The sequence below is a fragment of the Euleptes europaea genome, chromosome 6 (assembly GCF_029931775.1).
Source record: "Euleptes europaea isolate rEulEur1 chromosome 6, rEulEur1.hap1, whole genome shotgun sequence".
NCBI classification, from domain to species: Eukaryota; Metazoa; Chordata; class Lepidosauria; order Squamata; family Sphaerodactylidae; genus Euleptes; species Euleptes europaea.
Genome location: NC_079317.1, coordinates 37540207 through 37555699, shown reverse-complemented (window position 1 = coordinate 37555699; position 15493 = coordinate 37540207). Strand labels below are relative to the sequence as shown.

General features: G+C 44.6%; 1 protein-coding gene across 1 annotated transcript in view; it reads left to right on the top strand.

The window, feature by feature from the left end:
- TTC6 (tetratricopeptide repeat domain 6) overlaps window positions 1–15266 on the top strand; it is a 60321-nt gene extending 45055 nt beyond the window's left edge. Inside the window, exons 17-19 of the mRNA XM_056851745.1 lie at window positions 885–1055; window positions 12447–12672; window positions 15130–15266. Of these exons, the coding sequence (XP_056707723.1) occupies window positions 885–1055; window positions 12447–12672; window positions 15130–15266 (534 nt within the window). The remainder of the gene's footprint in view (window positions 1–884; window positions 1056–12446; window positions 12673–15129) is intronic.
- The last annotated feature ends 227 nt before the right edge of the window (window positions 15267–15493 follow it).

The window sequence follows — 15493 nt, the reverse complement described above, 5'->3', positions numbered from 1 at the left end:
ATGTGTAAAGTGACAGCGTTTGGGCAGACATTCCATTGTGCATGTGTAGAGGAGGCATGGTAATGGGAGGAGTCTTTGTGTAGAGACAGGAGAAGAGATTAATTTTCTGTCCAGTCTCTGACTCATCTTGAGAACTATAGATGAAGAGACTCTGGTTTCTCTACCTTCAGCCTTGATGATCATTGTCAGGTCTGTGAAAAATAAGGTACTGGAATGAAAGTTGTTTCCCTCTCATTCAAACTTTACATCTTCTACATGCAAAAATACCATTCTTTGGCAATGAATTACGGCCTGTGAGGTTGGGAACAGGTTTCCTGTTTTAATGAATAACTAGTATTTCCTGGGAATACTAGCTGCAGATGACCTACAAATATAGGATTATTCTTCAGGCATTAAAAGTAGAAATCTGTCATTTTAGGCCTGTCAGTGACACACACCTTGCCCAGTTCACCAAGAGCTTGTGCTTGGAGAGGGATTTACTAATGTAAATGGTTTTTGCATGCGTAGGGAAACATGAAGAAAAACTGCATCAAGCCTGCTGCTGAACATAAGTATTTTGGTACTGAGGTAGGGTTGCCAACCTCTAGGTACTAGCTGGAGATCTCCTGCTATTACAACTGATCTCCAGCCAATAGAGATCAGTTCCCCTGGAGAAAATGGCCACTTTGGCAATTGGACTCTATGGCATTGAAGACCCTCCTCTCCCCAAACCCCGCCTTCCTCAGGCTTCTCCCAAAAAATCTCCAGGTATTTCCCAACCTGGAGCTGGCAACCGTGTACTGGGGCCATGATTTTAAACTAACAGGCCAGTTTAAGAGGCAGTTTTTGACAAATATTTCCTGTATGAACTTTGTTCTAATCTTCTCTCTCTGACTACATTTCAGCTTACTACCAGTGCAGAACTCCTTACAAATCGAGGTGTCATTAACCAGTTTATGGGATATTTAAGCTATGCCATGAAAGACTATCAGCAGGCAATCACTTTTGATCCTGACTATGCGTTAGCATATTTCAATGCAGCAAATATTTACTTCCTTAACAGGCAATTTTCACAGGTCTGTATTTCATTCTGTTGTTACCGCGTTCTTGGAACATTTTTCCTTGGCTTTTACAGTTATTTCAGCTGGGGCTGCTAAGAGCCACCATGGGTCCCCAGAATAAAGATTAACCCTCATTTAAATTCCAAGGCTCCTGCTCACCAGAGGCGTGAGCCTTCTGCGTGAGCCAAAGGGCGAGAGCACAAGGGCTCTTGCCCTGTGGCTCTTAGCCTGTGGATCGTGACTGGGGATCTGTAGGGTGAGTATAAAATCTTGTTATCTTGGCAGGGTAACTTGCTCCATCCAGTTGGAGTACCAAGCAACTTGAATATCTATGTGAATTAGCAGCAAATAGCTGCAGGGCAAGGGACTTCGGCACTCAGTTCTTATTGGTACAGGAAGAGTGCAAGAGAGTAAAGGGCAGGGTTACAACACCAAAGAATAATATAATAATTAATAAATAAATAAAATACCAGTTATGATGGTAGAAAGCCAGCAGGGGTCGGGGGGCTATCCAGTGTGCTGCATGGAGTGTCACATGTATGATTATCTGCCTGCTGGACAGAAATCATGGGTGTGTGCTTAGTGCAGGGAGCTCCTGGCTCTCAGGAAGCGAGTTCACTTTTTTGAGGCCAAGGTAGCTCAACTGGAGGAGCTGAGGCAGGCAGAGAGAGAGGTGACTAAGGACTCCGGGGATGAAATAGTCACATCCCAGTCCCAAGGTGACAGCAACCTGCCAGTCACGGATGATGGAGCCCTTGGGGAAGGAGGCCATCTCACTGAGGTAGGGGGATGTGGTTCCTTAGAAGGGACCTCTTTCTTGGTGGATGAACAGATATCCTCTTGTACCAAGGATATGCCTCAGAGGGGAGGGGGGCTTCTTGTAGTGGGGGATTGAATCCTTAGGAATGTAGATAGCTGGGTTTCTGACGGGTGCATGGACCGCATGGTGACTTGCCTGCCTGGTGCGAAGGTTGCGGACATTACCCGTCATATAGGTAGTCTGATAGATAGTGCTGGGGAGGAGCCAGTGGTTGTGGTGCATGTTGGCACCAACGTCGTGGGGAAATGTAGTCCGGAGGTCTTGGAATCCAAATTTAGGTTGCTAGGCAGGAGACTAAAAGCCAGGACCCCCAAGGTAGCTTTCTCAGAAATGCTACCTGTTCCACATGCAGGACCAGCTAGGCAGGCACAGTTGGTGAGTCTCAATGTGTGGATGAGACGGTGGTGCAGGGAAGAGGGCTTTAGATTTGTAAGGAACTGGGCAACATTTTGGGACAAGCCGGGCCTTTACAAAAGGGATGGGCTCCACTTGAACCAGGATGGAACCAAACTGCTGGCGCGTAATATAAAAAAGGTGGCAGAGCAGCTTTTAAACAACCTGGGGGGAAAGCCGACAGGAGCTGAGAAGCATCCGGTTTGGGCAAACTCAGCGCATATGGACAAAGGGAAAATTGCTTCAGATTGCCCACATAGGAATTACTTAGACATGAAAGGGAATGGAAAAAGAATGATGCCCAAAGGCACATGCCAGGCAAGTCGGAAGAGAGAAACAGTGTGGAGGTGTTTCTATGCTAATGCTAGAAGCCTCCAAGCAAAAATGGGGGAATTAGAGTGCATGGTTTTAAGAGAAAACATAGATATAGTGAGCATTACAGAAACCTGGTGGAGGGGAGAGAACCAGTGGGATACAGTCATCCCTGGTTACAAACTGTATAGAAATTACAGGGAAGGGCGTATTGGAGGGGGTGTTGCTATGTATATCAAGGAAGACATAGTGTCTAATAAGCTAGAGACCATAAAAAGGGCAGACTTGTCCACAGAATCCTTATGGGTGACGATTCCGGGCCCCAAAGGAGATTTAGTACTGGGGACGTTCTATCGATCCCCTGACCAAATGGCTCAGGGTGATCTTGAGATGGAGAATGAAATTAGGGAAGCATGTAAAAGTAACGAAGTAGTAATAATGGGAGACTTCAACTTCCCTCATATTGATTGGATAAATGTATGCTCCAGTCAAGCCAAAGAGAAAATTTTGTTAGACATCCTAAACGACTGTGCCCTTGAACAGTTGGTCATAGACCCAACCAGAGGAGAGGAGATCCTGGATTTAATACTCTGTGGTGCTGCTGGTGACTTAGTGCGGTATGTGGATGTAGTTGAGCCAGTTGGCAATAGTGATCACAATGGCATCAAATTTAATTTATATGTAAGTGGGAAAGTGACTGGGAAATCTCACACAATTACCTTTGACTTTAAAAGAGGGAACTTCTCTAAAATGAGAAAACTGGTAAAGAGGAAGTTGAAAGGAACAGTTAAGAGGGTTAAATCTCTTGAAAAGGCTTGGGGGTTACTCAAGTCCACATTACTAGAGGCTCAGCTAGCTTGTATACCGCAGGTCAGGAAAGGTAGTAATAAGTCCAAGAGGCTAACGGGTAAGGTGAAGGAAGCAATTAGAGGAAAAAAGTCTTCCTTCAGAGACTGGAAGGTTTGCCCAAACGAGGCGAACAGAAGCAAACACAAACTTGCCCAAAGGAAATGCAAGCAGATAATTAGAGATGCAAAAAAAGATTTTGAGGGGCTTATTGCTAAACACATCAAAACAAACAGTAAGAAATTCTTTATGTATATTAGGAGTAGGAAACCAGCTAGGGAAGCGGTTGGACCATTGGATGACAATGGGAGTAAAGGAACTGTAAGGGAGGATAAAGCGATTGCTGAAAAACTAAATTAATTCTTCTCATCTGTCTTCACTGTTGAAGATACAGGGCAGATTCCTTCTCCTGAACAGAGATTTTGGAGAGCGGAAAATGAGGAACTGAGGCAAATAGTGGTAACAAGGCAGGAAATCCTAGAACGTCTAGACAAACTGCAATCTAACAAGTCACAGGGACCAGACAGTATTCATCCTAGAGTTCTTCAAGAACTCAAATGGGAAGTTGCTGAACTTCTAACAAAGATATGTAATATGTCCCTTCGATCAGCCTCTGTTCCAGACGACTGGAGAATGGCCAATGTAACACCCATTTATAAAAAAGGTTCCAGGGGGGACCCAGGAAATACAGGTCGGTTAGCTTAACGTCTGTTCCGGGTAAATTAGTGGAAAGCATTATTAAAGATAGAATTGTCAAGCATATAGAAGGGCAAGGTCTGCTGGGCAAAACCCAACATGGCTTCTGTAAGGGTAGGTCCTGTCTCACTAACCTATTAAAGTTTTTTGAAAGCGTCAATAAGCTTGTGGACAGGAATGAGCCTGTGGATATTGTGTATTTGGATTTCCAAAAATTTTGACAAAGTCCCCCACCAAAGACTGCTAAGCAAACTTCATAGTCATGGGATAAGAGGACAAGTCCTCTTATGGATTGAGAGCTGGCTGAAAAATAGGAAGCAGAGAGTAGGAATCAATGGCGGGATGTGAGCAGTGGGGTGCCTCAGGGATCTGTGTTGGGACCAGTGCTTTTCAACCTGTTCATCAATGACCTGGAGTTGGGATTAAACAGTGAAGTAGCCAAGTTTGCAGATGACACCACATTATTTAGGGTGGTTAAAACAAAATCGAACTGTGAAGAGCTTTAGAAGGATCTCTGCATACTGGAAGAATGGGCATTAAAATGGCAAATGAGATTCAATGTGAGTAAGTGTAAAGTGATGCATATTGGGGCAAAAAATCCCAACTTCACATATACACTGATGGGATCTGTGCTGGCAGCGACAGACCAAGAAAGGGATCTTGGGGTGGTAGTGGATAGCTCAATGAAGATGTCAACCCAGTGTGCGGCTGCTGTAAAAAAGGCAAATTCTATGCTGGCCATAATTAGACGAGGAATAGAAAATAAAACTGCTGATATCATACTGCCCTTGTACAAATCTATGGTGAGACCACACTTGGAATACTGTGTACAGTTCTGGTCACCACACCTAAAAAAGGATATTACAGAGCTTGAGAAGGTGCAGAAAAGAGCAACCAAAATGATTAGGGGACTAGAGCAACTGTCCTATGGGGAGCGGTTAGGACGCTTAGGGCTGTTTAGCTTGGAAAGAAGGCGGCTGAGGGGAGACATGATAGAGGTCTATAAAATTATGCATGGTTTGGAGAGAGTGGACAGGGAGATGTTTTTCTCCCTCTCCCATAATACTAGAACACGGGGTCATCTGCTAAAGCTGGAGGGCGAGAGATTCAAAACAGATTTTTTTCACACAACACATAGTTAAATTGTGGAACTCCCTGCCCCAGGATGTGGTGATGGCTGCCAGCTTGGAGGGCTTTAAGAGGGGAGTGGACATATTCATGGAGGAGAGGGGTATTCATGGCTATTAGTTAGAATGGATACTAGTCATGCTGCATACCTATTCTCTCTAGTATCAGAGGAGTATGCCTATTATTTTGGGTGCGGTGGGGACACAGGCAGGATGGTGCTGCTGCAGTCGTCTTGTTTGTGGCTTCCTAGAGGCACCTGGTTGGCCATTGTGTGAACAGACTGCTGGACTTGATGGGCCTTGGTCTGATCCAGCAGGGCCTTTCTTATGTTCATCTTCGTGGCTTCTGTGCAGTCCCGCATGGGACTGCCCAGGAGCAGGCCGGCCACGGAGATCAGACTTCTAAGCTTCCAAAAGCTTCAGAACTCCACGAGCGCTCCCCCTCCCCTCCGTCCAGGCACCAGAGCAAGGCGGTTTCCCGCCCAAACGATCACATGACGGAGGGGGAGGGAGCACTCCTCCCCTCAGTTCTCTCTTCACCGCCGTGGAGAGAGGACTAGCTTTTTTCAGAGCGTCTTTTCTGTTATGTACTTCAGATAAGTATTTTATTTCTTTTTTGCCAGTATTGTTTTATTTAAACAAATGTGCCAATTTTAGAATGAGTATACACCAAAATTATGGTTTTTGGTTCTGTGGAAGAGATTTGTATCTCTTCTTTACACAGGACAGTTTCTCTTCAGAATTGATTTCTTTTATTTGCCAATATGGCTTTATTTAACAAATGAACTGTGAAATGTAGAATTAGTATGGCACAATATAATAATTGTTGTTCTGTTGGAAAGATTCATGTACTTTCTGTGATTCAGAAAAGTTTTTCTCCTCAGGATTTGACTTCTTTATCTGTCAGTATGGCTTTGTTTAACAAATGTACCAAATGCAGCATGAATATGCCACGAAATAATAGTGTGTTCTTTTTCAGAGATATATTTCATCTTGTCACCCTCACATTCTTAACAAGTCATTCAGGCTGTGTTGTGAGAGAAATGCTGACAGCTGTTGGTCTCCTCGGTAAGGAGTCCACTTTGGAGTCCCCCGCCTACTCTGATGTCATCGGTGCTGTGGCTTGTTGTCTCCAGTTCGGATGTCTGTGAGGAGCTCCAGCTTTGCTAATGCAAAGAGATCTCGAAGCCGAAAGGCTGCAATGAAGCCTGGATATGCTGGGACGTGCGTGACGAGACCTCGAAGTCGATGAGACCCTGACGTTTAAAGGCTGCATAGACGGCCATTTTACAGTCACACTAGGGGCTCTGTCCCCCATAACAAGCATGGATGAGACCTCGCAGTTCATATACTCCGAGGACATCCTGCTACTCTACAGTACTAGGGGATCAGTCCCTCATGATGTTCAGAGAGGAGGTCGAGAGACTTCAAGAGGGTGAGAGCGTCTACTATGACGCGCATGGATGAGACCTCGCAGTCATATACTCCGAGGACATCCTGCTATTCTACAGCACTAGGGGATCAGTCCCCCATGATGTGCAGGGAAGAGCTCTTGAGGTCGAAAGACTTAAAGAAGATGAGAGCATCTACCCTTGCTGTTGCACTAGGGGCTCCGTCCCCCATAACGTGCATGGATGAAACCTCGCAGTCACATACTCCAAGGACATCCTGCTGCTCTACGGCACTAGGGGATCACTCCCCCATGAAGGAGGTTTTGAGGAGGAGGAAGGTTTAGAGGTCGAGGCTCCAAGGAGACAGGAGCGTATACCCTTCCTCCGGGTGGAAAACCTCTCCACGTCGGCTCACCAATGCCTCAGCACGGCAGCTTCTTGGTTCTCATCAATGGTGTACGCCGATTCCTCTTCGATGCCGAGAATAATTGGTTCAAGTTCGCCTCCATGCTGATTGTAGATCTCGCTGCAGAGGCTGGGTCTGTTACGGACTCGAGGAAGAGGGCTTGGCACTGCCCCCCCTTCCCTCGATGTTGAGCATCGTCGTCACCGTGTGGTAATCAGGGATCGGGCTTGGGCTGAAACTATGTCCAACAAATGGGGAAGACTTCTTAGCCGTGTTCTGCTCCCCTCCCTTTGTGTCCCCAGATCCATCTGCTCTGGAATTATTGCACCTCTGTTGGTGCATTGACATTTGTTCCCCCCCCCCTCGATGTCAAGGAGGGAGGTTTTATGGGCCACATCTCATGTACAGCCCAATTTGATGGATCCCATCAGAGTTCCTGCCTGTCTCTCACGGGGTCCTTCAGCTCCATTCAGAGCTATTAATCTGGATGGCATAGGCTGGAGGATTTGCTACACACCCTTAGTTCCTAGGTCAGACCCAATAGGGTTGTGTTATGTGACATCGATTTTGAATACATTTGGCTTAATTCCTTTTATAGCCAAGTTTTCACCTAGAAGTTTGACATTCTGTATAAAATTAAGACGAAGATACTGGATTCCTCTTACAGTGTCCCTTACCTCGCCGTTACTGGGACACTCCTATTTCAATATGGGTCAGGGTCCCATTTTTGCCCTAAGCTTGCAGTGGCTGCCCCTTTGACACTGGCCAGAAGTACCCATTATGGACAGGGCACTTTCAGTGATACGGCTGTAATTACCCTAAGCAACTTATGTGCACTTCTAATATGTACACATTGCGTTTACCCAGCATCAGGGAGACTTCTCCACCTCACAAAGGGTTTTGAGTTCCCAGGGGCAAATGGGTAAGAACACTGGAGGAGCCATGCTGGATCAGACTGGGGCCCGTCAAGTCCAGCAGTCTGTTCACACAGTGGCCAACCAAGGGTAGCGTCACTACAGGATACTGTATGATTATGTTGGTGCTGTGTGCTGAATGATGGTCTTCACCATCCTAGGCACCTGGTTCTTTCCATATTGAGTTCATTGCAGCTGAGGTCTGTATGCTGCGATGCAAATAACCCCCTCTTATGGCTTCCCCTTATCTGGGAGCGGAAAATTTTACTCCACTGTCGGTCTGAATATTGGCTTTGATATGGTGAATGCTGGTAAGAGACCTTGAATGGAACTCGGACTCCTTGATAAGGATCTATGGCGCCCAAATTTAGGATATCCCCTTTTTCAGATGTCCTTCCTCTGTTGTTTGGGGGGCCTTTTTTGGTTTGTCGCCCTGGATGGAAATATGATTATATGTACCTCTATCCACAAGTTGTACGGAACTTGTTTTATGATTTGGATGTGCGATTCACTATTTTTAGTGTAATGTACTACTATTCTAATTGGCCCTAGTGTGTTTACAAGTGCAGGCCTCTTGCACCTACTTCCTTGCCATCAACAGGTGGTGCTGTGGAGCTGTAACCTGGAGGTTTCTCCATCTGTAGCCTCCTGCTCCCGAAATGTCTTGGTTTTGCTATTCCTTGCATTGTTGACTGTAGTCTTTGTTAGTCTGGAGGTTTTCAGGACAGGAAGCCAAGCCTTATTCATTCTTAAACTCTCTTTTCTGTTAAAGTTGTGCTGATGTTTATGAATTTCAATGGCTTCTCTGTGCAATCTGACAAAATAGTTGGTAGAATTGGCTTGGCTTCCTGTCCTGAAAACCTCCAGACTAACAAAGACTACAGTCCACAATAGCCATGCAGATTAGCTTGGGATTTCACACATTAACAGATCACTTCAGGATACAATTGTTCCATTTTAACATACCACACCCTCATTAGCACATTATCTTGATACTTACAGGACAATGATTAGCACATTACCCTTGATACTTTTTGCAGGACAATGATTCAGCTCAACCCCCCCCCCTTTCTGACTATATATTACTCTTCCTACACACTTGACACTGAGAGACACTGTCCTTCAGTGTTACTTCTCTGAAGATGCCTGCCACAGCTGCTGGCGAAACGTCAGGAAAGAAAATACTAAGACCATGGTTACACAGCCCGGATAACCTACAAGAACCAATGAACTCTGACCGTGAAAGCCTTCGACAATATTATGCACTTTTTTGTTTCCCTGACTACACAGGATCAAGACAACAAAAATGCTCATAGCTCCCTGTTGACCACAATGTTTTTAGTTTTTTCCACTCTTTGCCACGATGTCCTTTCACTACAAGTGGCGTGGTTATCCCAACCATTGGATGGGACCTAGCTGGAGTGGTACAAGTTGTTGATAGTACTATGTATACCTTCCACATGACAGTCTTATGCTGCCAAGTGGGTTTGGTTTTCAAATGAACGGGGGTCAGACAGCCTCCAACCTCATACGTCACTATTATGTGAGGTGTGTCATTACTCATATTTGAAACTGTCTGACCGTTATTCCATCAAGCATCACCCGGCGGTCATCTCGGTCCTCCATGCTCTGATTAATTCTTACTCAATATTTTCACCACGGTTTTTGAGGGCCTTGATTGGCCTATTTTTTTCTGTGCTAATGCCCCTTATTCTTGTTGGAGTTTATATAGTATTGTTGCCACTTATGCATAAACATTTGGTCCAATGGCAATGTCTGACCTGTTTTTTTCTCCTACCCGCAAAGGTGGCATTCAGGTCATTATCTTTCGAACAAAATGATGGGGTACTTATTGGCCTTACGTTTTTGTTTCTCTATTATCATTTTCCATCTGGTTAAGGTAGTGTTATCTAGCTTGGAATTTGGCCTATGGTAAGGTCCCATTTCCATATGTTTCAGAACATTGCATACTCTGATTTCCCCCCCAATCCTCAGTCACTACTAGAGCAATCACTTCATGCACTCAAGGCCAGAAGACCACTTCTAATTATTATGTCATTCAGGTTCAGTACAGCCAATAAACAACCTATTTGTCTGGGTTTATGGTGCATAGAAGGCTGAAGCAGCAGCTTCTTACAAAACTGTTTCTGGGTGGGTGGACACTGCAAGACTTTGTGTTATAGCATTGCTGAACTAAATTGTCCACTCCATGTGGAGGCCCCTTGCAACAGGGCTCATGCCTCTTTTGCTGCTTTCCTTCCCCCAACAGATCTCCAAGATTTCTGTTAAGCTTGAACCTGGGCCTCTATCCACATTCCTCTGGCATTGCCCCATAGATGTGGACTCCAGGGGGGTAGCAGCTGTTTGGGAGAGTTGTCTTTTAATTGGGTAACAAGCCCACACCCGCCTCCAGGTTAAGTGAGCTTGCTACTCTCCCATGTGGGACTGCACAGAAGCCACGAAGATGAAAAACAGAGTTGCACTTACCTGTAACTGCTGTTCATCGAGTGGTCTTCTGTGCAGTCACGCATCCCTCCTTCCTTTCCCCGCTGTGGGCTTTTAATCTTTTTTATAGTTGTTGTTGCCTACAGGTCCTCTGCCACGGCGGCGAAGGGAGAACTGAGGGGAAGAGTGCTCCCTCCCCCTCCGTCATATGATCGTTTGGGCGGGAAACCGCCTTGCTCTGGTGCCTGGACGGAGGGGAGGGGGAGTGCTCCTGGCGCTCTGAAGCTTTTGGAAGCTTAGAAGTCTGATCTCCACGGCCGGCCTGCTCCTGCGCAGTCCCATGCGTGCCTGCACAGAAGACCACTCGATGAACAGCAGTTACAGGTAAGTGCAACTCTGTTTTTCTTATGTTCACACCATCCAGACACACGCACCCCTACAGGGAAGGCCTGATTTTAGTTAGGCATGTTTATTAAAAAAAAAAAAAAAAGATTTTACTACACTCTTAAAATGTAAAGCTCAAGGATAGGTGAACACCCCAGTTCCCTAAGTTGACCTTATACATGTGTAGAGGAGGAGGGGAAGGAGGGAAGTATATGCTAGATCATTTGTTCATTTTTGTCCATATAGCAGTGCAGTGACACATGTATAGGAGAGGCATGGGCTTACTATTGCATGTATCTGTGGTAAGTCCCTTTCTAATGATTTATATTTAAACAGCCAAAACACAGGCATAGAATCTGCCAAATGCATTTTATTATTATACAGTATTTATGCATCCCATGACATGCTATAATAGTCATGTTATCAATGAATATACCATTAATGCTGTTGAAACCAGTACACTATACAGTACCTAATCAATTTATTCACGGTAGATATAGAGCTGGTAATGCAGCTGTGATGCATAATAAACTTGTAACAGAGTTGTGGATAGACTGGATGGTAATTTTCAGAATGCCTTACTAATATAGAATCATAGAGTTGGAAGTGACCATAAAGGCCATCTAGTCCAATCTCTCCATAATGCAGGATCAGCCCAGAGCATCCCTTACAAGTGTTTGTCCAGCCTCTGCTTAAAGACTGCCAGTGAGGGGATGCTCACCACCTCCCTAGGTAGTTGATTTCACTGTTGAACAACTCTTACTGTAAAAAATGTTTCCTAATATCGATCTGGTACACTTCTGCCCACAATTTAAACCCATTATTGCGAGTCCTATCCTCTGCTGCCATCAGGAACAGCTCCCTGCCCTCCTCTAAGTGATTGCCCTTCAAATACTTAAAGAGTGCAATCTTGTCCCCCCTCAACCTTCTCTTCTCCAGACTAAACATTCCCAGCTCCCTCAGCCTTTCCTCATAGGGTTGGTCTCCAGGCCCCTGATCATCCTCGTCACTCTCCTCTGTACCTGCTTGATTCTGTCCACATCCTTTTTGAAGTGAGGCCTCCAGAACTGCAGACAGTACTCCAAGTGCCGCCTGACCAATGCAGCGTACAGTGGAACTGTGACATCTTGTGATTTGGATGTTATGCCTCTGTTGATGCACCCCAAGATCGCATTACCGGTTCTGTTGTATTCTGGTTCTAACAATAAAGAAGACACAAACAGAAATGACTGTAATGCATTTGTAGTGAGGCTTCAAAATTCATGGAGCATCAGCAAAAGGAAGAACATGGTAATACATTGGATGGGGATAGTCCTTGTTTGGATTCTCAGAAATGAATGAATATACAAATGCTGTCAATGCCAAAAAAATAATGACAAGCAACACCATAAGACAACCAAACCCACACATATCTGGTAAAGTCATTGTATTGGATTTTCTTCCTTTTGAGTACTTTCCCCACTACATTAGTACTATAAATGGAAAAGTACTCAAAAGGAAGAAAATCCAATACAGTGACTTTAATAGAGATGCTATTATTATTCTCTGAGAGCAATTTAGAACAGGTCATCATTACATGTATTTCACATCATAGTAGTGATTTCAAAAACAAAGCTGGTAAATTTAAAAGTTCAAAAAGTGGCATTAATTTTGTATTTAACTCATTTCATAGGCAAAAGACTACTATTCCAAGGCACTCACTCTTGATGCAAAAAATGAATCTGCATTCTTGAATCGAGCTATTACAAATACACTACTGAGAAACTTTGAGGAAGCAAAAGCAGATTTTGAGAAGGCAGCATGTCTTAGCCCTTTCTCTGCAGCAGTATATTATAACAGAGCAAACCTCTACAACACATTAAAACAATATGAACAAGCTGAGGAGGACATTTCAAAAGGTATGCCCAGTGCCTGGGAGTCTGCAGTTACTGATGTTTGCCTTCATACCTCTTTGTTTTAAAAAGTCATCACAAGATGCCAACATAGAGCTGTAAATTGCTGATACAGAAGGAAAATCCACACGCACCTAAGAATGTTGCATGAGGAGGTGGATTCATCAGCATTATAAAGTATTCTTGCACTAATTGTGCATGACTGAACATCTAGTTGGCACAGTCACAATTGACAGCTCCAGTTAGGGCTGCTGCTACTTGCCTTTTATGCATGGCTGTTTCCCTCGCAGTCACCCCTCCGACGACTTTGTTTTTATTATGCATGCCGTTTTTGACCATCAGAAGTCGCCTTGCTCTCCCCCTGCATTTCCCCGCATTTTGCCTGCATTGTCAAATTCGAGATAAAACAGGTCCCTGAAAATGTGGGCAAAACATGGGGAAATGCAGGGGGAGAGTGAGGTGACCTCTGACGGTCATAAGGGGCATGCATAATCAAAACAAAGACCCAAAGTCATAGGAGGGGTGACGACGAAGGAAACAGCCATGCATAAAAAGGCACTGATTCTCTTGACCAAGTCACACATCACAAAGTTCATATGGTAGACATGTGAATTGTCAACAGAAGTGTATCTGGAATTCTGTGCTGGGAACTCATTTCTCATGCTCACAGGGCCTGATTCATATCATGACAGTGGTGCATGGGGAGAAGGAGCATAAGCTTTGCACAGTCCTTTGGTGTAGTGGTTAAGAGCGATGGTTTGGAGCGGTGGACTCTGATCTGGAGAACTGGGTTTGATTCCCCACTCCTCCACATGAACGGCGGACAATAATCTGGTGAACCGAGTTGGTTTCCCCACTCTTACACGTGAAGCCTGCTGGGTTACCTTGGGCGAGTTACAGTTCTATTAAGAGTGCTCTCAGCCCCACCTACCTCACAGGGTGTCTGTTGTGGGGAAGGGCAGGGGACCGTAAACCGGTTTGAGTCTTCCTTAAGTGGTAGAGAAAGTCAGCATATTAAAACCAACTCTTCTGCTGCTGCTGCTAGGAAATGGCCCTAAGAACTACTGTTGGGGAAACTTGCATGTAGTACACATAAGTTTCCCCAACATATTGCAAAAATGGCACAGAGGCTTAAGGCCCTTCTCTATGCAGGCTGTTGTGCCAAACTAAATTGGGCTCCTGTGAACCTGAGAACTGAGATCCCAGCATGGAGCTCCAGGCGCATAACTCTGTCTCTCTGTCTCTCTCTCTGTGTATACAGACACATAGACATATATACATATAAACATCTGTTCATTTGGGGAGATCCATGTACTCAGCCACATGTATTAAACCAGCAGCTATGTGCAAGCATCTCTTGATTGGAGCTACTAGAATATCTTAGATGCTTACTAATTGATTTCATATGTCTTATTACAACCTGGAGCATCCTGCTGAAGAGTCACCGAATCCAGGTTTCTTCTGGAAACAGAGCAAGCCCTCTTTAATTGGGTTAATAAAGAAGGAGTAAAGTAATATTTATGTGCAAAATGGATTAGATCCAGTGCTTCTGCAAATAGAGTGAGTTCAAGTTGTCAGGCTTATTGGTTTCCCCCTTTCACAGCTTCCTCAGGAAAGGCCACTGTGGTGGGGCAGGGACTCTTCAAAATAGTGTACTATGTGACATGAGGGCTTGAAACAGGAAGAAGAGTTGGTATTTATATGCTGATTTCTCTACCACTTAAGGCAGACTCAAACCGGCTTACAGTCACCTTCCCCTCCTCACAACAGACACCCTGTGATGTAGGTGGGGCTGAGAGAGCTCTAAGAGATCTGTGACTAGCCCAAGGTTACCCAACTGGCTTCATGTGTAGGAGTGGGGAAACCAACCCAGTTCACCAAATTAGCCTCTGTGGCTCATGTGAAGGAGTGGGGAATCAAACACGGTTCTCCAGATCAGAGTTCACTGCTCCAAACCACCACTCTTAACCACTACACCATGCTGGCTCTCAGTAGAAATCACCCCCTTTCTGTGTGACTGTGTGTGTGTTGGGGGGTTGTAGTTGATGCCAAGACAGGGTTTCTTCTTTCTGCATTTCCCTGCCACATACTGTTCTAAAGAGTCCTCTGACCCTCAACGGATTGAAATACCTCTACTTCACTCTTGCACCAGCAGAGCCTTTGCACCAATGGAAATACTCCTGCTGGAAGAAGACCTGATTCCCCCTTCTCACTGCAGCCTCCAGGGCCATGTGACATTTTGTTCATGTTTATCCCTCAACCTCCAGCATCAGCTTTTTGCAGGTCTCAGGAGGTTGCTGGAGGAAATGGGAGTGAAGGAAAGATCTGCATCAACAAGCCCCATTGCACTCAAAAGTCAGATCCAAATTATGCGTGCACTTTAGCTTTCAGATAAGTTCTTAACACATGCTTATTCTATGTTTGGTAAGTCACCTAATAAAAAATATGAAATATCTTTTACAGCTCTCGCAATTCAGTCTTATGATCCCCTGATGTATAAACTTAGAGCTGATATTCGTGGCAAACTGGGTTTGATCAAAGAAGCTATTGCTGATTACAAGAAAGCTATCAGTATCCAAGAATTTATCTTCACAGGGTGAGAAATGTTCAGTACGTAACGTAATAGCTTACGTTACACTGATTTTTCTAGTTCCAGCTTTTGGCTGTCTGTATTTTTGTCACTAATGTATTAAATGTGTGGTCATCATTTAACTTTATTTGTAGTTGAACTTCTGTGTGTATTTTTATTTGCATAACTCAAAAAGGAAAATATAAGTGAAAACAATAATAAACAATGTAAAACTCAAGCATTAGTATATATTACAGA